The 23,546-nt window shown below is 44.8% G+C and overlaps 1 protein-coding gene across 2 annotated transcripts in view; it reads left to right on the top strand.

The window, feature by feature from the left end:
• Positions 1–21,920, top strand: part of LOC131534214 (zinc finger C3H1 domain-containing protein) — a 23,015-nt gene extending 1,095 nt beyond the window's left edge. Inside the window, exons 2-35 of one of the 2 annotated variants that reach the window (XM_058766950.1) lie at positions 446–787; positions 1,639–1,715; positions 1,981–2,233; positions 3,168–3,376; positions 3,459–3,579; positions 3,652–3,713; positions 5,990–6,172; positions 6,408–6,569; positions 7,620–7,757; positions 7,989–8,104; positions 8,192–8,317; positions 8,755–8,929; positions 9,009–9,116; positions 9,371–9,853; positions 9,925–10,034; positions 10,500–10,631; positions 10,733–10,854; positions 10,931–11,032; positions 11,104–11,226; positions 12,405–12,582; positions 13,404–13,590; positions 13,675–13,863; positions 14,010–14,247; positions 15,462–15,567; positions 15,644–15,827; positions 15,907–16,001; positions 17,930–18,037; positions 18,118–18,222; positions 18,372–18,537; positions 18,666–18,766; positions 19,041–19,142; positions 20,518–20,557; positions 20,807–20,869; positions 20,958–21,920. In XM_058766950.1, coding sequence (XP_058622933.1) covers positions 446–787; positions 1,639–1,715; positions 1,981–2,233; positions 3,168–3,376; positions 3,459–3,579; positions 3,652–3,713; positions 5,990–6,172; positions 6,408–6,569; positions 7,620–7,757; positions 7,989–8,104; positions 8,192–8,317; positions 8,755–8,929; positions 9,009–9,116; positions 9,371–9,853; positions 9,925–10,034; positions 10,500–10,631; positions 10,733–10,854; positions 10,931–11,032; positions 11,104–11,226; positions 12,405–12,582; positions 13,404–13,590; positions 13,675–13,863; positions 14,010–14,247; positions 15,462–15,567; positions 15,644–15,827; positions 15,907–16,001; positions 17,930–18,037; positions 18,118–18,222; positions 18,372–18,537; positions 18,666–18,766; positions 19,041–19,142; positions 20,518–20,557; positions 20,807–20,869; positions 20,958–21,083 — 5,132 coding nt within the window. In that variant the 3' untranslated portion in view covers positions 21,084–21,920. Of the gene's footprint in view, positions 1–445; positions 788–1,638; positions 1,716–1,980; positions 2,234–3,167; positions 3,377–3,458; positions 3,580–3,651; positions 3,714–5,989; positions 6,173–6,407; positions 6,570–7,619; positions 7,758–7,988; positions 8,105–8,191; positions 8,318–8,754; positions 8,930–9,008; positions 9,117–9,370; positions 9,854–9,924; positions 10,035–10,499; positions 10,632–10,732; positions 10,855–10,930; positions 11,033–11,103; positions 11,227–12,401; positions 12,583–13,403; positions 13,591–13,674; positions 13,864–14,009; positions 14,248–15,461; positions 15,568–15,643; positions 15,828–15,906; positions 16,002–17,929; positions 18,038–18,117; positions 18,223–18,371; positions 18,538–18,665; positions 18,767–19,040; positions 19,143–20,517; positions 20,558–20,806; positions 20,870–20,957 lie in introns of both variants that reach the window. The other variant, XM_058766949.1, reaches the window with a different exon arrangement.
• Positions 21,921–23,546: the final 1,626 nt, after the last annotated feature.

Genomic DNA, 23,546 nt, shown 5'->3' with positions numbered 1-23,546 from the left:
TATTCAGCGCTTTTAACGATACAGATGTGTCACAGAAGCAGAAGCACAAGACTAAACACTCGATTAGTTAAAGGCAGTTCAGTTTAAATAGTAACTGTGCAAAGTCGACGATATTGCTGGAAATGAAGTTGGTTCTGCTGATTGGATAATCACTGTGTTGTATGTTAATGAGCTCATAGATTTTCCCGTTTCCGCTGCTTTGGAAACATTCAGGGAACAGACTGATAGGGATGAGAAGTGAGAGAGCAGAGAAGGACAGCAAACCTGGGGAGAGGCGTGAGAATACAGGGAGGAACATGAGAGGTTCTTACAGATTCTGTGAGTTATTCATGGCATCGATGGTTGCATTAAATCAGGGCAGCAGACCACAAGTGTGCAGCATGTGTTGTATATTTAGATGTTGTTAGAGCAGAAGACACGCGTTGCTTCTTAACACGGTTCTCAGAGAAAGCGGGCGGGCGATGTCAGGCGCGGCGGCCGGTGAACAGCGCTCCTAAAGCCGAGAGCGTGGACGAGAGCTTCGAGGATCTGCTGCTGAAGTACAAACAGATCCAGCTGGAGCTGGAGTGCATCCGCAAGGAGGAGCGCATCGCCCTGAAGCAGGAGGAGCAGCCGGCCCCGGCCCCGGCCCTGGCCCCGGAGGAGGAGAAGAGAGCCTTCCAGGCGTTCAACCTCAGGCCGCTCCGACAGAAGCTGCTGACGCCGGCCGAAAGAGACGCCCTCAACAGCAGAAGCGCTCCGGAGACCCCAGACGACGGCGGGCCGGAGAAGAGCAGTCTGGAGCACGGTATCACATCTTACTCTCCAGCCGTCCAGGCACCTTTATTTACACAGCGCTCTTAACTGTACAGATCGTGTCAAAGCAGCTTTACAGTATTCAATAGGAAAAACACTCAATTTTCAGTTAAAGTCAGTTCATCATAGAGACGGAGCACATTTAGGCCACGCCCACACCGGGGGGGAACGATCCAACGCTCTCCAGTGACTCTATATTACGGGAAGCTGACTTATAGCAAAACTCAGACCGATGTCTAAGAGCTGCTGTGTGACGAGCTGTACAGCAAACCAGCTAACAAACAGAACTAGGTTTTCATAAGCTATCGACCCAAAAAACAAGCGTTTAAGGACACAGTGCTTGTAGATGTCGGGGTGTTTCACGGCGCTGACAGACCAATAAAAGCAGTTTCTCAGTATATCTCCACTCAGGTTCACATCAGGGGGTCAAATAATCTTTGACGTGGTTATAATAATGAATATGTTTCCTGTCGCCGATTACGTTTCCCTCCAGTAATAGACATGTTGCACTCTACTATTGTGTCCTTAAACGCTTGTTTTTTGGGTCGGCAGCTTATAAAAACCTAGTTCTGGGTTTTTTAGCTCGTTTGCTGTACACCTCGTCACGTAACAAAACTCAGACCGATGTCTAAGAGCTGCTGTATAGAGTCACTGGAGAGCGCTGTGGACGTGGTCTTCAGGTGATGACGCGTGCCGCTCTGTCTCTGTTAATTCAGTGATGTCATCGTCCCGCTCAGTTCAGTTCAAATAGTATCTGTGCGATCAAGACGATGTCGCTGGATGTGAAGTGTCCCCAGCTAAGCAGAGGCTTAATGACGGCTGCGCCTCTGTTATTTCTGTCAGCTGTGAAGGACGAGGAGCTGGAGTCAGACCTCAACATCTCTGCTGTGAGTGACCAGACCCCCGTCGTCCACGCCAAGGTACAGACTGTTCTTCTCATGCTTTAATTACTGTACGAGCATCTTCATCACATGATCTTGCTGTCATCTTCTCTCCAACTAATGAACAATTTAACTACAAACTTACGTGTTTTGGGTCCCGTGTGTTAAAATGATCCGGTTGTTTGGAGCCAATAGCCTTCACGCACCTCGAGTTCAAGCCCCTCTTCCATCCTCTCTATACTGTCCTCTTTTTTGTTCAGCATCAGATGTTGTTGGTCAGTGAGAGATGTGTGCTTGTGTGCAGAGGGAGGACGAGGACGATCTGTCGGAGCTGCAGCTGCGTCTCTTGGCTCTGCAGTCGGCCAGCAGGAGGTGGCAGCAGAAGGAGCAGCAGGTGCTGCAGGAGAGCAAGGAGAAGATCACCAAACCCGTCAAAGTGTCTCAGGACAAGATCGAGTCTCCGTGTGACCGGAGCAAGATGAGCGGCAGAGCGAACGCGGTGTGCAGGTCGCAGGAGAGGGCGAGAGCCGCCAGAGCCAAGAAACCGGCCCACCTGAGTAAGACACGTTTCCACTTATTGTGTTTCGTCTGCTCAAGGCGTAAGTAATTTATTGTGTATGAAAGTTATTATATTCAGTGGCTTCTCCTAGTTTTCTTGGAGATGTTTAGTGGCAGTTTACCAGGAAGTGGTTTGGTTCTCTTTGACTCGTTGGATGGAAACGGTGCTTTATGTGATATTCCAGTATTGCGCACAAGTGTAATTTGAATCTTCAGATGTAAACACAGCTACTGACGCACTGAGCGCTCCTCACACGCCGCACCGCAGTGCTCCAGTGCAGGGATCCTTTGAGTCTAATCCGTTTGAACGATTCAAAGACAAATGCATTTGAACAGCCTCTTTTCGCCAACTACTGGCGTCACAATGTAATGATAAATCTATATTTGAAGTGTCAGTCACTTTCAAAAGGTGATTAACTCTGTTTTGATGGCTACCATACACATCAGAGTTTATATCTGAGCTAAACACTCTTATCCCAGCGCTTCTGTGATTATTTGAATGTTAGTAACTGCTATAATGATACTGTTTGGCTGTTTCGCTCGTATTCATGACATCGCTGTCTTCAGGTCAGTGATTTAAATGATCCGATCACACCGTTGTGATCGCACACGTCAAAGGTGGAGGAGTGAAACCGGTGAATCATAGTAATTTAGGGAGAGAGTCAGAATTGTGTTTGTCATCTTTAATGATCTGTTAAATTGAAGTCATGTTGGTGGTGACGCCTCTCTTGCAACATGTTTACAGAAGCTTATCGCAGATATTATACTTCGCTGTATATCGGCCTCTGATCGCAAGTGTAGCCAAACTTTGGAGCGCTTATATTAGCCAGCAAGGTCCGGTCCTCACAGATCGAATCAAAATTGTAGTTTTACGAGAAGGATCCGATTGTGTATTTGTAGTGTGTGTTGTACTCATGTGTGTGTGGATTGCAGCCAAGCAGGCCTGGAGGAAGCAGCAGCTGCGCACCTGGAAGCTGCAGCAGCAGAGACAGCAGGAGGAGCAGCGGAGCAAGCAGGAGGAAGAGGAGGAGCGGAGGAAGAGGGAGGACGAGATACGCAAGATCAGAGACCTGTCCAATCAGGACGAGCAGTACAACCGCTTCATGAAGCTGGTGGGCTCCAAGCATCGCTCCCGCAGCAAGGTCAGCCGCTCGAGCCCGTGACAGGACGACCTGCGGCCCAGCAGAGTCTGATGATGATCATGTGACGTCTGCTCTCTTACAGTCTTCAGACGCCGAGCAGAGGAAGCTGGCCAAGCAGAGTCTGGACACCTCGGGAAACCTCTACCAGTACGATAACTACGACGAGGTGGCTATGGACACGGACAGCGAGACCAACTCTCCAGGTACAGCAGACGAGCCCAGCTCAGTTCACCTGAGCGCATCTCAGACTGTAACGTGTTCATGCTTGTCTGCAGCCCCGTCCCCGACGCACGACGCTCTGCCCGTGTTTCCTCTGGAGTCCACACCTCACAGACAGGTGCGTTCACCCAGACATCACACCACCTCAGGCCAGATCAAACACCGCCCCGTGACGCTTTGCGCAAATTATGGGAGTAACTTCTGTTGACCCAGTAAACAATCAGCAAAAGGTTCGCTCTGTGAACACAGTAAATAATAAGCATTTTCAAAAACTGGGTACAATGAGGTGACGTTATTTTACTCACCGTTCAACCATCCATCATTAACAAATTACTTTCAACTAGGGCTGTCAGTTTAACGCATTCAATTAATTCATTAGTTATGAAAAAATAACGCAATTAAAATATTTTAACGCACTGGCCCCGCCCCCAAACCTGTACATCATCTTATATTTCATACAGTAGCCTGTTGACAAATATGATGCAGGGCAACAGCTCCATACGCAGGTATGCCCTAAAATTCAAGATATTGGTGCAAATATGCCCCTTTATCACACGAGCGGCGAGAGCAATATCACACGAGTGCTGTTTGTCCAGTAAATAAGAAGTTGATTTTGTTATTTTAAACACTATATTATGTGTTTTTGCTCAATTTTACAGAGAATTATCTTTAAAGCCACAGCAGAATTGTTGCACATCTCCGAGCAACTTTCCGTGTTTTGAACAAATCGAGTGAATCAATGATTCAAAGCCCATTCATAAAGAGAGCCGTTTACTTCGTTCCTGAATAAATCAGCCGTTTGAATGAAGCGAATGAATGAATGACTCAAAAACACATTTACCGACACCTGCTGGCAGTTTTAGTTTCTTATTTAGAGTATCATTTCATTAAAAAAATAATACTAATAAAAATAAAAAACATTAAAGGGATAGTTCATCCAAAAAAATGTATTTGTGTCATTTACTCCCCCTCATGTCCTTTCAAACCTTTCTTCTGTGGAACATAAAAGAAGGTATTTTGAAGACTGACCAAACTGTTTTGGTTATCAATGACTTTCATTATATGAACAAACAATACTGAGATGTTTCTCAAGTTATCTTCTTTTATGTTCCATAGTTTAGGCCCTTGTAGCCTAAATGTTTGTGTAGCCTAATAAATTTGATGTTAAATCAAATAAAATGTTTATTTCTAAAGCTACAATTTGTAATATCTACTTGATACTTTCTCATTTAACACAAAAATAGCTTTAAATAATCTTTTGTGGGTATTTTCACAGTCAATTTATTTTGCGATTTAATTAATCGACACAATGTAATTAGATTAAAAATGTTAATCGACTGACAGCCTTACTTTCAACATATCATGAATAACTCCTCAAGATCCTCCTTCTATCCGCCGCAATATTACAGATGTGTTAAATCTCATTATAGGAATATATGTCTATATTTCATTACAGTTGCATTCTTAAAGCATCCATGTGAAAACAAACCTGGAAAGAGAGGTGAGGATTCGAAGAGAAAACTGAAGGATTCTCAGGGAATTATTCGTGGTTTATATCATTAAATCAGGAGAGCAGACCACAAATGCAGTCTTTTTTCATTTAATTACAGCGGGACACAAAGGAAACATGAAAATAATGCAGCGGGCTTAACAGAGCTGTTCTATAGCTATTGTTGTTATATCACATCACATTAATATCCCAAACTTAACGTTATTCTCCTGACTTCTGAAAAAGAATGAAGATTTACAGCCCATTCAGTCAAAATGGCGGATAAGGATTATTTGTAGCGTAATCTATTTTCACAGCTACATGAGGCCGAAATACAAAAAAAGTGAAACATTCAGTGTGATGGATGTATTATTTGAAGATGTAGGCCAAATAGTTATTTTGATATACCTCCTGTAAACAATGTAAGTTTACAGTGCATTACAAGTACCTTTACATTACATACAATAAATTTTAATTAAGATGTGAATATTTTCTAGAAATAAAATTCCAGAAACTGCTAATTTTGAACTTTCTTTCTTTTTGATTATTGTTTCTTAACAAGTTCTTAATTCCAGCCACAATCAATCACAACAATGTGTATACAATCAGATGATTAAGCATATAAATGGTCAGTTTGTTGTTTTACACACATGCACACAGACATTATTTCAGACACGACAGTCGTGAGATGCATAATAAATCTTTAGACGTGTAACACAAGCCATAATCCATAACAAAAGACAATACTTTGACCTTTTCTGATAAGAAGTGTGCGCTGCAAACGCGAGCATTTTAAGCTCCTTGTGTAGCCTGGGTTGAATGGGCCGCCTCCAGCTAGCGCTGTGACGTAACTGAGGGTCTTTAGCGGAAGCGTCCTGTGCTCATGAGGTCATGTCCTGTGCTAGTGTGTCCTGCAGCAGATGGAGCTTGTGCGGCTGACCCCTCCTCCTCTGCCTCCGCTGCCGCCCCCCGATGAAGCGGAGCAGCCGCCGAAGCCACCGTTTGCTGACGAGGAGGAGGAAGAGGAGATGCTGCTGAGAGAAGAGCTGCTCAAGTCCCTGGCCAACAAACGAGCCGTCAGACCAGAGGTAAGGTCCGCCCGAGTCAGGCCAGGTGTGTCTCTGTCAGTCGAATCCGTGATGAACTCACTTCAACTCAGTTAAGTGTTTACTGGCCACGTACACACTGCAGGTTTCAGGAGGGACAACCGCATTTAAATATCAAACTGTTACACACTATTTCCGTGTTTAGTGCTGTAAAGCTGCTTTGACTCGGTCTGTGTTGTTCAAGGCGCTGTGTGAGTAGAGGTTGTTGTCTCCGTAGGATGCGTCCGGCAGCAGCGGGCCGCCGTCTCCTGCGCTCAGACCCGCGGCTCAGCCCAACACTCGGAGCAACCTCGCGGCCGTCAGCCTCAACACCGTCATCTCTCACCCTCGAGCGCTCCAGTTCATCCGGCCGCAGCCGGCGCCCAGAGCCCCGTTCCTGGTGAGTCACGTAACAGAACCATTCTTAACCACTCCTTTTAGATGTCAAATACGTTTATTCTGTGTCTTACTTAGGCCTACAAGAGGAATGTTTGCCTATGCTTTTAACAAAAATACCACATCAAAGATCGAAGATAAGTAAACAGTCAGTAATAAAAGAGGAACAAATCAATTAGCAGGTACAGAAACTGAAGTCAAAAGTTTAAAAACATTGCATAGGTTTCTTTTCATAAATAAACTATTGATTAATCCTGATTAAAGTGAATAAAAAGACATTCAATCAACTGAATAAATGATTTTCTTTTGTTTTTGGATTAACATTACTGACAGGCAACACGTTGCTGTCCCTTTAACACCGAACGCACGCGGATCTAAAGTACAGTTACACGTGCGTTTTCTTCCTGATCTGTTTACATTCACTGTAGACAAAAACAGCTGTGTTTACGAGGAAACGCTGACGTGGTTTTGTGCACATTGGGCCTCATTCATGAAACATTCGTAAATATAGGAGTAAATTCTGAGTAATTTGCGCGTAAAACGAACCTTCCTGAAAACTCTCCTCCGGATTCACAAACGCTTCGTAAACGTCTGATTTGATAGTTAAACATGTGTATGTTAATGAATTCCAATCATTCCTAAATGGGGCTCTCGTGCACGCTCATTCACAATTAGCATAATCCCCGCCTATGAATTACAGCTACGCTAATTGCGTGTCCAGGAACGCAGTGGAATATTCTGGTCTGCTTTCTCCGGTTTGGCTCCAGTATATTGCATAAATGCAAAAACACTAATTGGCCATATGCCTAACAATAAATATTCAATTAACGTGTCCATCGAAGCGTTTCAGCCAGGTGCTCTTCTGAAGACGTTTTTCCAGCTGAGATGCTTTGGTTGCTTTGTGGAATATCTACGGCAGTAACGCATTACTAGTATCTCATTTTGAAGAATATGACTGTTCTTGTGAATACGGAAGCAGTTCTCGATGCCCGACCCTGTTCACGACCTGGAGTCATTGGGTCAGATGTAGTGAAGTTTCATGTGTGTGCCGCAGCTGCCTCGACACAAGTCTGTGGTGGTGCGTCTGAACGCGTCTGACGACAGCGACTCTGACGCCGAGAGCTGCAGCCCCGCTCAGAGCGTGTTTGGAGGACTGGAGTCCATGATCAAAGAAGCTCGCAGGACAGTAGAGGTGCGTGAGATACACAACACCACTTCAGACCTGAGCAGATCTCAAGAAACTACCGTAGACATCTATAATAACATATTACTACATATTAATAAAATACGACTTCTAGCTGCTCGTATAAATGTCATCTGAACAACAGCAGTCGTACGCTGTCTGTGCTTGATTCACTAACCAGAAGACACTCGTTTGAGGGAATTAGTTTTTGCCATGTTTTTGACGATATTTTGCTTTCAGGCAGCCAAACCGAAGCATTCAGTGTCAGAGAAGGAGAACAACCCAGTGAAGAGTGCAGAAGCAGTTCCTGATGCCAAGAAGATGGAGTACCGGCTGCTCCGAGACGACATGGCCAGGTGCGTTCACGTCAGATGCTTTAACAGCGCCGGTGTCAGTACTGAATGTCTCGTGACGGAAGCTAATCGCTGGTGTGATGTGTTCAGTCTGGAGAGGCAGCGGTCAGGCCGGCTGGAGTTGGTGGTGGGCATCCCGTCTCCCGCGGGCTCGGACTCTGAGCTGGACGTCCTGGGAAGAGCAGCAGATCTGCAGGAGAGGTTTAATCAGCACAAGTGAGCGTCCACACACGAGTAAACATGAGTCTTCAAAAGCCACGGGTGGATAGTTCATAAACTCACACTTCTGTTTGATCAATTTCACAGAAAGCAAGACTGCTTCTCCAGTAAATGTATCTTGATTTAAGAATCTTTAGACATTAGCACCGGAAAAGAACACTAATATATTAAGGAAAGTTCTTATATTCTAGTGTTTGGGAGCAGAGCTGTTCAAGCCTGTGTTAGTGAAATGAATTTAAAAGTAATGGAGATCAGTAGGAAGTTTTGGAAGTGCTGCTAATACAGCTCATGGTGTGCTCCCTTGACTTTTACATCCACAGAATACATTGACACGTTATGTTCCCTTTAATTTATTTCTTACTCGTCTTAAAACCTGCAGAAAGCCGGGTTGATCAGTGTGTTGGCTCTGTGTAACGAGCGTGATTCCTGTGCAGGGCGCAGCTGTGTAAAGACGAGGCTCTGCTGAAGCAGCTCCAGCAGCAGGAGGTGAAGAAGAAGGAGTCTCTGAAAGCAGCCGAGGGGAAGGTGATGCGACTCAAAGAGCAGCTGCTGGCGTCAGAGAAGATCGTGAGCGCCAACAGAGTCCTGCTGAAGAAGCTGCAGGAGCAGGTGAGCTGAATCCCACAGAGCTAGTGGACCGTCCAGCTGCTGTTGTGTTCTGATGTTCCTCTGCTGTGTCCGGCTGCAGGTTCAGAGAGTCCAGCACCGCGTGAGCGTGAAGAAGCAGCAGTCTGTGAGGCTGGAGAGAGATCTGGCTCAGGCGCTCAAACGCAGCGCATCCGCCGCCGTCTACTCCGTAAGAGTGCACACTAGAGCTGCAACAAACCGTGTGTGCGGCGTGTGTGTGTGTGAGTGTGAGCGTGCGCATGTGTGTGAGCGTGCGCGTGTGTGTGGCGTGCGCGTGTGTGTGAGCGTGCGAGCGTGTGTGTGAGCGTGCGCATGTGTGTGAGCGTGCGCGTGTGTGTGTGTGTGAGTGTGAGCGTGCGCGTGTGTGTGAGCGTGAGTGTGTGTTGATCTGTAACAGTGGATCTGCTGTGTTCCCGCCTGCAGCCGGTGAAGGTTCGGCGCGTGGATCGTTCGGACGCTCATTACGCGGAGCTCATCGCTCAGAAGCAGCGCCTGCAGCAGCTGGAGTCTGAATACGCTCTGAAGATCCAGAAGCTGAAGGAGGCGCAGGCGTTACGGCAAGCTGAGCCGCAGCCCTCGCTGCACGACCTGACCCAGGACAAGCTGGCGCTCGGAGAGGACGCGGAGGCCGAGGAGGACGAGCAGATCCCCGCCGCGCTGACCCCCAGCCACCGCCGCCGCTCCTTCCGAGAGTCCGGCACCTTCACCAAACCCAAGCTGTGCCACCTGGAGACGGCCGCGGCCACACCGGTCAAGCAGGCCAGAGCGTCCAGCGGCGGGGGGCTGCCGGAGCTGCTGCTGGGGCTGAACGCGGAGGACCTGCGGCTGAGGTACCAGCTGTGCGCCGGGCTCCCCGAGCTCCTGCAGGAGGAGACGCTCTCGCTGCGCACCGCCGCTCTCGCCAAGGTACGGCCGGCTCCCTGGTCATCATCAGTGTCCAAGCGCTTCCTTCTCTGCTCATTCTGTGTCTCGTGCAGGTCGTGCAGGTGGACTTTGATCCGATGGCAGCTCCTCAGAGCCGAACCGAGCCAAAACCAGAACCGTTTGGACCGTATCACAGCCCTTTACTGGTCTTCAAATCATACAGGTCTGGCTCACTTTAAACACAGAGTATACTTCAGTTTTTAATACAATTTACAATTTCTGGGCCCAAACTGAAAATTCAGGATGTGCTTGTTTTGTTTTTTGTTTGTTTCTTTTTTTTTTTTTTTTTGAACTGAAACCAAAAAATACATTTTATTTATTAATCAGTTAATCAAAATTTAAAAAAAATCAACAAGTTCAGTACAAACCTTTATTATGGTTTTTATGTAAGCTTTTTAATAACAATTATGCTTCTACTCTTTAATTCCTTGTTGAAATAGAAGCATTTATTCAGTTATAGTTATTGAATGACTATTCTATGAATAGTGTGTATGTCGAGTGCCTGTGTTCACACACACATCAAATGCAGGATGTTTTGAAAGGCATACTTTGAGCGTTACACCTGGTAATAGTCTGTGTAGTCTGCAGTCAGTCTGTGTTCTCACCGCTCAGTGCTGTTCATGTTCAGGTTCAGCCCGTATTACCGGACCAAAGAGAAGCTTTCCCTCCGCTCGGTCACCTACAGCAACGCCATCGAGCCAAAGAAGTGCTTCTGCCGCTTCGACCTGACCGGCACGTGCAACGACGACGACTGCGCATGGTACGTGAGGATGGCCGCTCTCACCGTCTGAGGCTTACAGTGCTTCACTTTGGGCTGGGCGATTTTTCAGATTTCAGACTGTGTGTGTGTGTGTGTTTCAGGCTGCACATGAGGGACTGCAGCCTCAGCGAGAGACAGCTGTTTGAGGATATCCTGTCCTACAGCCTGCCTCTGATTGGCTGCTCGGACTCCAGCAGCAGCGGGGACATCAGCAGTGCCACAGGTAAGCTCCGGTCACACGCCGCTCTGGACGGTCACTGGAGAGCGGTCAGTCACCAGCCCTGACTCTCCCTTCACAGAGACGTACATGAAGAAGCTGCTGGGGCCCAACAAGGACCGGATGGGGACGGACCAGAAGGCCGTGCTGCTCGTGAGCAAAGTCAACGAGAGACTGAGACACAGTGAGTGCTCGTGTCAGTCTGTGTTTGATGAGTTGTTTGTGCTGCCGCTGACCGCCGCTCCTCTCTGTCAGTTCCTCCCTTCACCACCGGTAAACCCCAGAGGAAGCGCAGACCGGAGGCTCAGAGGGGGAAGACGCAGGCTCCGGAGGACGAGGAGCCGAACACTGTGAACCTCTCCGCTCCCGTCCGTCACGGTCAGAGACATCACTGCGCTCCTCAAGGCCTTTTCACACTCCACGCAGAACAATAGATCCCTCTGGGGCTGTTCACACCAGGCGCGATCATTCGTTGTGTGCCGTTTTTCCCCGTCGCTCCACAAACAAACCAGGCCGTCCAATCAGATTTGAGCTTCGATCACTCTAGATTCACTCTAGACCTGTCAATCATGGGAGCATATCTCCTGCCCTTCCATATATATATATATATATATAGATAGATAAAAAATTTGAGATGACATTTTTCTACACATGAAATATGAAAGCAAATAGACTGACGATATATTTTCTGTAGATGTTTTTATGCAGCTCGTGGTATTTTTATACCAATAAAGGATGTTTATGACAAGCGGGTAGCATTCAGTACAACATACAAAGAGTGCATGTCTTCCTATTATAGAATCAAAATCCATTTTAGATCACAATCAGAAGTTATGACAAGCACTCGATGATGGTTTAAAGTGAGGTTTGAGCAAAAACATTAATAATGACATACGTTTTGAAATCCGTATATGAGATACAGGCTACATTAGGTGATAAATGCGTTGTTGGTGGGCGATATGGAAAAAATATATCACTATTTTATCACGATTCTTTGTCATGTTGCTTTTACTATTTTGCGAGTTATCTGAGCATTACAGCCAAACTAATTTCCCTATTATAAAGACAAAGCCTTTCAAGGTTACAAAAAAAAAAAAAGAATGGCAGATATTTAGGCCAAAGTGGGTGAAGAGAGAGATAATTGTCATTTTATCTTTCTTATTAAAAAAAGAACAAAGATACACATTACAAATACAGGCTTTTTGCGCGCTCAGAAAAAGCGCACGTCAGACCAGCGCGTGAAAGAAAAGTTTAACCTGCAAGGCTTGTATGCAAATAATGTACTTTTGCGATGGTGAATGAGATCAGTGTCCTGTCAGAGTAGCTCTCCCGCTGTATGCCGTGCTGTACAGTATATAGAGCCGGCGGCGCCAGGACTGTACCTGACTGAATGTGCGCTGAATACGATATTTCTTCAAAAGCAGATCGTGGAGAGATTTTTATCGTCCACGATCAGAACTCGTCGTATCGAGCACCCCATCCGTCGCTCGGTGTGAAACGGCCTTTACTCCGTCACTCAGGGCCGAGAGTAAGCTCCTCCCTCTCTTCTGCAGCAGACGGCCGCCTCCAGGAGCGCTGGTCCTCGACTGACGTCTGTGTCACGCAGGACGACAAGCGGTACTTCGACAGCGAGACGGACGACATCAGTAACCTGGAGACCAGCGTGCTGGAGAGCCCCAAACACGTGCAGCTGTGGATCAAGCTGGCCTTCAAATACCTCAACCAGAGGGACACGTGAGTACACTCATGTTTCACTGATCTTACTGCTCAGTATTCACACTGCTGATGTACTCCGGGGGGCTGCACGCTTCTGGAAAAAATCTAGTGTTGCTTTATTTTGTGTTTTTGTGAAAAATGTATTGTGAAAAAAATGCAGGTATATCCCCTAGATGACTTGATTCTTCATTTAGAGACCATGAATTATTCCGGGATGATTTGTAGGCGAGTGCTTCCTAGAAAACCAAAATATCTGACGCTGATAAATGACTCTTTCAGGAACATAGAGAGAAAATATATCTTTCCACATAGACTGCATCCAGTTTTAGACCCATTCAGTGTGATATAAAACTAGTAATAATTATTTAATAAAATGTGAAACAATAAGAAATATAATGCAATAATACTGTAAAACAAAATGTATCAGAGCTTCATATGTGTGTGTTATGAGCGGCTCAAACTCTCAGCACTTCCTGCTGCGCACAAACCCAGCCGTTTCCTGTGAAGCCCTCCGCTCTCCGCTCGAGCCCAGACACGACGTGTTCACGCTTCACGTCATTCTGTCTGAGTTCTGTTTCCTGCGCAGTACATGAATCACTTCATCCTGCACACATTCAAAGCAGAAGCTGCAAATAGTCTTTAGCGTAAAACAGCTTTACAGTGAAAGAGCATGTGACTCTTAATACACAGTCGCTGACGTTCATTGTCCAGTTCAAATAAGTTACTTTTCTTGTCACAACTGCTTTTGTCCATTATTTTCTGACATGTCCGGGCCTGCCTGAGCATTGTATTTCAGCCGCTGGGTGGTGCTTGTGCTGACCTCTTCTGTGCGTCTGCAGCTCTGTGCCGGAGTGTCTGGACGCGGCGCTCAACACGCTGTCCCGTGCGCTGGAGGACAACCGCGAGGACGGCGAGGTGTGGGGCCACTACCTGAGGCTGTTCTCACGCCGCGGCAGCAGAGACGAGCTGCAGGAGATGTGTGAGATGGCCGTGGAGCACGCACCGCTCTACCACGTCTGGTGGACCGTGAGTACACACACACACACACACACACAGTCTTCACGCCGCGCGTCTGAGCCGATGAAGAGCTGAGCTCTGTCTGTCCTGCAGTACCTGAGCGTGGAGAGCGGCTTCGAGGGCAAGGATTACGTGTGCACTCGTCTGATCTCTCACCTGCTGGAGGCGACCTCTGACCTCAGGCCAGACGAGCGCTCCTTCCAGCTGCTGGAGGCGCTGCTGTTCAGAGTCCAGCTCGCCGTGTTCACGGGCCGCCAGCACAGCGCTCTCAACACACTCCAGGTGCCTCTCTGATACACACACACTCGCTCACACACACCCAACTGTTTGATTACCAGCGTTCTTCAGAATGTCTTCTGATGTTCAGTGTGTGTAGAGCGCGCTGATGTTCTCTGTGTGTGTGTGTGTGTGTGTGTGTGTGTGTGTAGAGTGCGCTGCAGCCGGGCTCTAAGTCGAGTGTGGTGGATCATCTGACTGTGGAGCACCGCTGTCTGCTGTGGCTGTCATATATCCACCTGACTGAGTTCAGACGCCTGCCGTCAAGCCTGTACGACCCGGCCAACTCCAACCCCTCCAGGATGGTGTGCACGGAGCCCTTCCTCATCCCCTGGAGAGCGGCCCGAGACCTCCACACACCCGCCGACTCCATCATCAGCCTGTTCACAGGTCACACGCTACACTCACCACAGAGCAGACTTTTCAACAGTAGTCCTAGTCATTAAATACCATGTGCTAGAGCTGCACGATTAATCGTTAAATCATCGCCGCTTCGATTCTACATGACATCGATTCGCTTGTTTTACACCTTTGAGAGAATCATACCGGATCATTCAGACAGTTACCAGAAACAGTCCACAGTCTTCATCTACACAGTATTACTTCTGTCTTACAGTCATTCATATCGTCACAGAAATACTGGGAGGAAGGTTTATAGTTGGGATATAAACACTGATGTCTGTGGACGCGATCACAATAGAGCAAATCGTCTTCTGAAAGGCAAATAACGTTTGTCGGTTGGATTGTTTCTCCACTAGGTGCCGTCACGTGACCGTTAGAAATGTGTTTGTCATTCATTCATTCATTCAAGAGATTCATTCAAAAACGCTGATTCATCCAGTAATGAATCAAGTGAAGTATTTACGAGCGAGTCATTGATTCATTCATTCAAGGCAAGTTTATTTATATTGCTCATTTCATACACATGGTAATTCAAAGTGCTTTACATAAGTAAAAATAATCATAAAAAATATAATCGCAACAATAAAAACAAGAAATTTAAAAACTTTTAAAATGATTTAAAAATGTATTTGAAATTTAAAACAGTTAAGAATAGAAAATGATTATACATCAAATACAGTGCAGTCAGTTGGGACGTAGCACAGTGCTCATTCAACAGATGCACAGCTAAACAGATGAGTTCTGAGTCTGGATTTAAAAGTGGCTAATGTTTTAGCACATCTGATCTCTTCTGGAAGCTGGTTCCAGCTGTGGGCAGCATAATAGCTAAAAGCAGACTCCCCTTGTTTTGTGTGAACCCTTGGTATTTCTAACTGACTCGATCCTAATGATCTGAGCGGTCTGTTAGGTTTACATTCAGTGAGCATATCTGCAATGTATTTAGGTCCTAGGCCATTGAGTGATTTGTAAATGAGTAAAAGTACTGTAAAATCAATCCTAAATGTAACTGGAAGCCAGTGTAAGGACCTGAGGACTGGTGTGATATGCTCAGATGTTCTGGTTCTAGTCAGAATCCTGGCAGCAGCGTTCTGGATGAGCTGCAGCTGTCTAATGGGCTTCTTGGGAAGGAGACCATTACAATAACCCACCTGCTGGTTCAGATTCATTCAAACTCATTAAATAGATCTGCCTGTGTCCTGTAGATGCCGTGTGTCGCTGCAGGGATGAGCGCTTGTCTTCCAGCGAGCAGATCCAGGCCTGTTTCCCTCTTCATTCGAACCTGATTCGCCTGTACAGGACGCTGGACAGGTACCGGAGCTCCGCCGTGCCGTGGCCAGGGTTTCTGAGTGCTGTGCTCTCACTGACGCGGCTGGCTCTGTTGCAGGTGTCAGGAAGCGGCTGCGCTGTGTGAGCGTCTGCTGGAGGTGTGTCCGCTCTACTGCCCCCTGCTGGAGATCACCGCCTCGGGACACACGGATCAAGCCGAGGAGCTGTGGAGACGCGCTCACTCTGACAGCGCCGGCAGCGCTCGCGTCTTCCTCCAGCTGAGCAAGAGCCTGCTGTCTCAGGTGAGAGAACCGCATCGTCTCCACACACGGCAACATCGTGCAGACGGCACGGCGCTCACAGCTTGTTTCTGTTGCGCAGGGCAAACACGGAGATGTGGAAGAGCTCTTCGACAAGTTCATGCGCTCCTTCTGTGAATCTGCAGCAGATCAGCCGAAGTCTCTGGATGTGTTACGGTAACCTCTCACCGACACCGCCGTCTACACTCTCATAAGCTACCTAGAAGTGTCAGGAGTCTGGGACGCTCAACAAATTATTCTATTGTTTTCTCACGCTCTACAATAGTTCATCAAGTTAATGTTATTTGTTTACAACAGCCACTAGGCTGAGCACAGTTCTTAGCAGAAGAGCAAGATTATAAAAACATACATAGAAAACAAAGAATAAGGTCAACATGAATTACTGTATGGCAGTAATCAATATACTAAGGAAAACAAATACGTTTTTAACAAAGACTTCTAAACAGACAGAGAACCTCTAAAGGAAGGGTTTTCCAAAGCCACCGCAAATACACGCTCCTCTACGCTTGAGTCTCAGGATGTAGAGTTCAGAGAGGTAGACAGGAGCTCGGTCGTGTAGAGATTTATATACAACAACAAGAGTTTTAAAGTCTATTCTGACTAATCCGTAACCAGTGGAGATATCTGAAAACAATCGTAATTAGTGGCGATTATTGCTGATAGGTTCAGTGAATTGCTGTAGTGGTGTGCGATATTGACAAAAAATAATATCTTGATATTTTATGGATAATGATAATTAGACGATATTTTGCTGCATGTTATTGTGCTGGTATCTTAAGGACTGCCGTGGACCGCTGACTCCTGAAGTTTCTGATATTCTTCATATTCTGTGTGGTGGTCAGTTCACACTGATAGAAATGAATCTTTTCAATAAGTTTAAACTGATTTTCACATTTTATGGGCACTTTTACTTTTATAAAGCCATTTTTTCTAAAAGTGTCCATTATCAAATTCTTAGTTAATCGGTGAATTAGAATAATCAGACTTTTGGGCTGTTACCAAACAAATGAAATCAGTATCAACAAAATTCATCTTTCCAGCGCAGAGGAAGCACAGAAGCTGCGTCTGAAGAGGTGTTTAGATGCGTTTACACACTGTTTACTGCAGGACATGAATGCATTTAACCTGCAGTTACTCGTGCATAAATCATGTTTTGATATATTAAACATAAAACGTTGAATACTGATATTTGAAATTATTTAAATAATAAAAAAACTTTAAATGTGAAATTAAAACCACCAGCAAGGCACTGTTAATAAGTGAATCATTGCGATTGAACCGAATCATTTAAACGGTTGATTCATTCAGGAACGAAACAGTCATGTTGCTCAGAACAGCGCTGTGACTGTCTGGAGTTATTTTTGTTGGCGAAATTGTTGCGAAAAAAACAGGAAACACGGTGTTTAAACACAAGTCTCTTAATTAACTGCTTGTTTATTGAACTGTTGTTTAAAAAAAAAAAAATCATGGTAATTTTTGGAGAAAAACGGCACTCTTCGTGTGAAATTGATTAACTATATGAAGTGATATACATTTTCTGCCCCACGTCTTGAATTTGTGATCAGTCTAAATGTATTTTAATAGACTGAATCACGCAGTGAAAGCGCACACTGTAAATGTGCTCTAGTCTGGACTGCATCATGTGATGTATGAGTGCACTCTGTTGGGGCGTTTTGAATGGTTTTTGCAAAATACTTAATATCATAATTGTTGTTTTAACGTTGTGTGATTTGACATTATCGCAGACGATATATCGCACACCTCTAAACTGCTGTATATAATCGTCAGTAGAGTGTGGAGGGCGGTAAATCACCCCTGAACAGACCGCACCGCTCCAGCCCAAGTGAAGCAGCTGGGCTTCAGAAGTGTAAGAGGCTGTTATAGGGACAGACCGAAGGCGTGCAGAGAGAGAGTTCTTCAAAATCATTATTATTGCCTCCCCGCGTGCACTCGGACGAGGAGAGTTAAACAACGTACAGTCAATATTGTAGAAAACAGCCCAGTTCTTAATGGTTTTTCTGTTCTGTGTTATGGCGTGTGCTCCGAGCGTATTGCACTCATACTTGTGATGTTTATGATTTCAGCCATATTCTCGGTGTTCCGACTCAAGACTTGCTGAGAGTTACAGCCCTCAGAGACGATCTTCAGGACGAGATCAGAGCTCAGCTGCCATACCTGCATCTGCTGCACTGGTGCGTGCGTGCGTGTGTGTGTGTGTGTCCGTCTCTCTACACCGGTCCTGCTCTAACCCTCATTCTTGATTTCATCACAGTTTCTGGCAGTCTAATTATGGCAGTGTGAGAGACGCCATTGATGCCTTTGAGAAAGCTTTGGGAACTATTACAAAGCTGGAGTTGATTCACACTCTCTGGCTCGAGTAAGTGAAGTGTATAGTTTGTTAAACCTAGCTTATTGTCAGTTATGATGTGTTTATTAGCACATGATAAACACACTGAAATATACTCAATGGTGTAATACCGAGTCGATTGGTGTTTTGTCTCGTAACGGCTGGTGTCTGTTCCCCAGCTACCTGTCCTTCGCCAGCAGTAAGATGTTGTCGCCGCAGCCGAGCGTGCGCGAGCTGAAGATGTTTACGGGTCTGGTGCACCGCTGTCTGGAGACCGTGCCCAGCAGACTCACCCTGCCCTTCAGCTCCTCACAATACTGGAGCAGCTTCAGCTTCCACAACGAGGTGCGGACCAATCCTCTTTCAGCCCACAGCAGCACCCTGCTCTCAGCGTGGCGATCGCATGTCAAGTGTTCTGGTCATTGCTTACTGTAGATGCAGCGTGTTTGTATTTTGTGCTGTGTGTGTTGCAGGTCATATCCTTCTATTTGGGTTGTTTCCCTCAATCCCAACATTCCCTTATCCTGGAAAGACTTCAGCATATCATGCCAACCAATACTGAACTGGCCATAAGGTAAACACAAGACTTGCTTGGATTTCTTCTGATGCTTTCTGACCTTAAGCTTGTGAAGAGCCCCAGTTTTCAATCCTTCCATGTGATTTAGCACAGTTTGTTTTAGTTACTCTGTACGATGAAAATGTTTTTTTCTGGCTCACTGAAGCTGCTTTTCTCTGTAATGGGGAAATGTGTGCTTCTGTAACGTCTTCAGTAGGTGGCACTGGAGTCAGTCAGAGCTTCTAAAGGCACTTTAATGTCCTGGAGTTTAGTCTCATTTGTCGTTGTGTAGGTTGCTGCAGCAAGAATGGCAGGATGGCAATGTTGAACATTTTAAATTGCAAAGCAGAATGTTGTGCAGTAGCATCCCAGCCTGTCTGGCCATCTGGAAAATGTAAGTTCACGAGCTCCAAATACATCAAGCTAATCTGTTTCTGTGTGTCCGAATGAGATGATGCTTTATAGTGTAACTCTCCACCTCTTGCTTAGCTCGTTTTGATGAAGATAATAAGACATTCTGTGCAATATTAATTAGAAAATTGGCTGCTTTCTATCAAATTGAGATTTTCCCTCCATGTTATATATTCCATATGTACAGGAAAAGCCCCATGGGGTCACATGATCTGAATCTCCTTGAGACACGCCACCTGTTCCTGTGTAGACGTTCACACAATAGCAGCGGCTTCAGCATTAGCATGATTTACGAAGTCTGAAGTTCTGGTCCCGTTTGGCTTTCTTTCATTTGTAGAACACACAAGAAGACATGAAGCACTTTAGGGTGCAGAAATATTGGACCCCGCTGTATGGACAAAACAGACTAGAATAGAAAGTCACTCAGGTTTGGGGCAACATTAGGGTGAAGTGCATCCTATTTTTGTGAGAACTATTGCTTTAAGCATTTAGTCAGTTAGGGACTAGGGCTGCGTTTACACTGGCACAAAAATATCAGGTTTTTTGAAGATAGCGTTTTAATGCTGTATGCGCTCGCATTTTATTGAGATGGAAACTATAGGTAAGCTGGTTTTCAACCCGTCCCGTGAATTTCTTAAATACAACAGCTAAAAGCTACTTTATATTTCTCAGAAATGAGGTGATAACTTGGCAGTTTTTATAGTTAAACCAACAAGCTTGTTCACGTTCGTTCTCTCTCCCTCCCTCCATCTCATTAATTTCAATAAATATAATCTTTGCGCTACTTATTCACTAAAGAAGTCTACCTCTAACGAGCTATTGATTAAATAGCCTAACAAATGAAAATGAGCCTTATTTTCCAGGCTTTATCCATTCGGACAGATTTCGTGCTGCAGAACTGTGACTCGTCTGTTGGATCTCATCCGAACATTCATCTCAGTAAATGGCATGCATTTGTCCCCAGTCACAAGCGAGTAGTTTCGGCTCAGATAGACCTTCTCTTGGTCTCCTGCCTGTTATTTTCACACAATCCTCAGTACCTTGATAAAGAGCCTCAGGTTTCATGTCTGGTTGGAGCGGCATCTTCTCGGGGATTTCCCTGTACGTATGGAATATGTAACTCGTGTGTCTCAGAGGACATACTGAAAATGAACAATCACGCAGCAGTGTAATCCAGAACGTAGTGTCCAGATGCGCAAAGCAGCGTGCGGTTCCTCCGGGGGTTCACATACTTTTGCATGCCGTTCTTTTGACAAGCGTCTTCAGTTTTGTAGTGCGATGGTGAATGTGATGTCCATTGATTTGGAAGCAGAAATGAGGTGAAGTGTTTGACGTCCTCTATCGATATTTCTCGCCAGAGCTATTGCTGTTGAGAAGGAGCAAAGGCAAAGAGCAGAGGTGAGTGAGAGGTCAGAGGTCAGGTCATGACTTTCACAGTGGCCGATGTCTGTCGAGTTTTTCTGCTTTCATTCTGTCGAATCTATTGTTTTTTTTCTGCAGGGTATGCTCAGTGCACGAATATGTAAGAGTTTAGTTGGCATACCTCTGATGAAGACCGTTGAGTGTGTGTGTGTGTGTGTGTGTCCGACTGCACTGACTGTGTGTTCCCGCTCTGGTGTGTTTGTGCTTCTATGCGCACGTTTGCAGGTGCGGCGGCTCTATCAGCAGGCGCTCCAGAATCTGCCGCTGTCTGCTGCTCTCTGGAAAGATGTAAACACCGCCTCTTTACCTCCTCACTCATTCACTGCAGTCTGTGTGGACGCTGCTCTCACCCGTCCTCTTCTCTCTCTCTCTCTAGTGTTTGCTCTTCGAGGCGGCTGAAGGAGGTAAAACTGACACACTGAAAAAAATAATTGACAAGTGCCAAGAGGTGGGAGTGAGTCTAAATGAGCCGCTAGGGTTAGAGCCGAGCCAGAGCGAGTGACACGAGCAGCACATTCCCAGAACAAGAGTACAGAGCTCCACACACACACACACACACACACACACACACACGGCTTAGCTTAGACCCGCCGCCACATCTCAGTATTACGAGCAGAAAGCCAGCGAAGACACTATGAGCTCCTCATAATCCAGTATGTGGGCCTCTTTTATCATCATGTACGTAAGTATGAATTTGTTGATGATGCCTGTTGCTTCCTCGTTGTTTTTGATTTGCGTGTTCCGCTTCTACACTAACACTTTTAATTTGATTTTGATTTTTCTTGAACGTCGCGTCATAGTTGTTGACGGACTGTGACCGGTTTTTAAGGTGGCTTGCTTCCTTCCTCTAAATATACTTCAGTTTGTTTTGTTTCTCATGGTGTCTCGACCATGTCTCGCGAAGAACGACATTAACTCCGCTCGAGAGTTTAAGGGCTCAGAACCAAGGTTTTTTGGTTTTTGTTTTTTTCTTTTTTTTCCTGCTCCCCCTCCAACCATGGATTGAATGGCTGTTGTTGGAAGTATTGTGTTTGGCTCACCGGTGTCAGAGTATTGATGGAAACAGACTGCCAAACCTCGCCGACACTCACCATGTCTGTAGTCATGGACTGCGCCAAAAGACATCATTAAACTGTTCATGTAATATTGTTTTTTCATCAGTTACAAAAGAAATCCATGTGTGTATGTGTTGTGTGTGTGTGTGTGTGTGTGTGTGTGTATATGCACACACACACACGCATGTAGATTAACGTATTCTGCAGGAATGATAATCTTGCACCTGTTTTTGCTTTCAATTTATAATTGAACAATGTTTCTATTAAATTATTTTGTACAGAAATACAGTGTTGCGTGTTTATTACGGGGGTGATTTTGTGTCTGATGTTACTTGAGCATAATACATTTGAAAAATATCATATTTACTTTTGGAGCTACCATTTTACGGGGCACCAGCCAGTAATTTCACCTTGACGGTAAAGAACAATCACTGAAGATTGAATAAATTGGAGGAAGGATTCGTGAGTATGTTGTTCACTTGTAGAGCCTCTTACTGTATTATCAACAGAAGGATAGACGAGAGTAACTAGCAACTACTAAATGGATAAAGTGCAAAAGATTGATAAATGCAAGTGAGTTGGATGATACTGTGAGATTATTTGTTATTAATGGACGTCAGTTATACAGAATCTAATGTCAGATGATCATATACTGACAGTAGGGTCTCTGGAAACGGTGAGAGATTTACGTTCCGTAGCTGGGTGATTCTTACAAATATGACCAAAGAACGTAAAAGTGCCCATAGTCTTAAAAATACATATAATTTTGGACAAATTCCTCTTTCTTTGTCAAACTCACAATAAAAGCACCTTAAAAACTTTTTTACTACCTTTCTGTTATGATTTTTTCATGTTTTTCAACCTCTTTATAGGTGTCAAAATCACTGTTTTCTTCTTGTCGCACACCCAGACTTTTAAACTTCAACAATGAAAATACAGTTTAAAAATATGATTTATCTGGTAACTATTAATGTACCTGAATTAAGCACTAGTAAAATAATTAAAATACATTATAGTATTTAATGTGAGACCACTATCAATATTACTTTTTATACAAAATATAGCTGTCGCACAGTATTGGTGTCATTTCCATCACAACACTGTACTGTCCCTTTAAGAAGTCTGTGTGAAAGATTGCTTTGGTGGTTTCTATGGAAATGTTCAGTGACATCAGAGCACATGCTGGACATGGAGGGAATTTACATTTTCAACAACATATGAAGAAAGGTAAATATTGCTTGATCAGTTAATATATTTATTCATTTCCAAGCATACTGTACCTTCAAGGGTGTTTTTAAAAAGCTAAACATTTTAAGTTAAATAAGAGTATTTTTCACACATGAAATGCTAAGTATTAATTCAAAGCTAATCAGTGAAGCTATCTTCCATTTTTTCACAAAAAACTACAGAAATGTCATTTCCAGCACAGTCTCTCACACACTGCCCTCTGTGGTGGAAATGACATTTATGGTTGCAAAGTACAATTGATATGTTTAATGACTTTGTGAATTGAGTTTAATGAGTGTGATGAGTTTAAGACTTTTTCTAATAAATATCTCTGCTGTTTCTCTACATTCAGGTTAATTCATCGTCATTTCCATCACCACACATTTTTAAAAATATTTAAAAAGTTCTCATCACACATTAAAAATGTATCCTTAATTTATGAGATCATGCTCTACTTAATATAAAAATTCAAGTTATTTAAGCTCTTACCCAAACCAACATTAAATTTCAGAGTGTGACCGGTGTACGGTTCAGCATTTGGTCCTCAGGGCAGTTATCTCATTGACAAATGTATAATTATTGTACATTGTGGAAAAACTGGTAAAACTAGTTAGAAAAATGATCAAGACAATTCTTTAGTGGCATAAGTTATTCTATATTTAAATAACAGCTGTATATTGAGA

This window comes from Onychostoma macrolepis, chromosome 25, assembly GCF_012432095.1.
Source record: "Onychostoma macrolepis isolate SWU-2019 chromosome 25, ASM1243209v1, whole genome shotgun sequence".
NCBI classification, from domain to species: Eukaryota; Metazoa; Chordata; class Actinopteri; order Cypriniformes; family Cyprinidae; genus Onychostoma; species Onychostoma macrolepis.
Note: the sequence above shows the minus strand (reverse complement) of the source record. Positions and strands in the feature narration are given on the sequence as shown.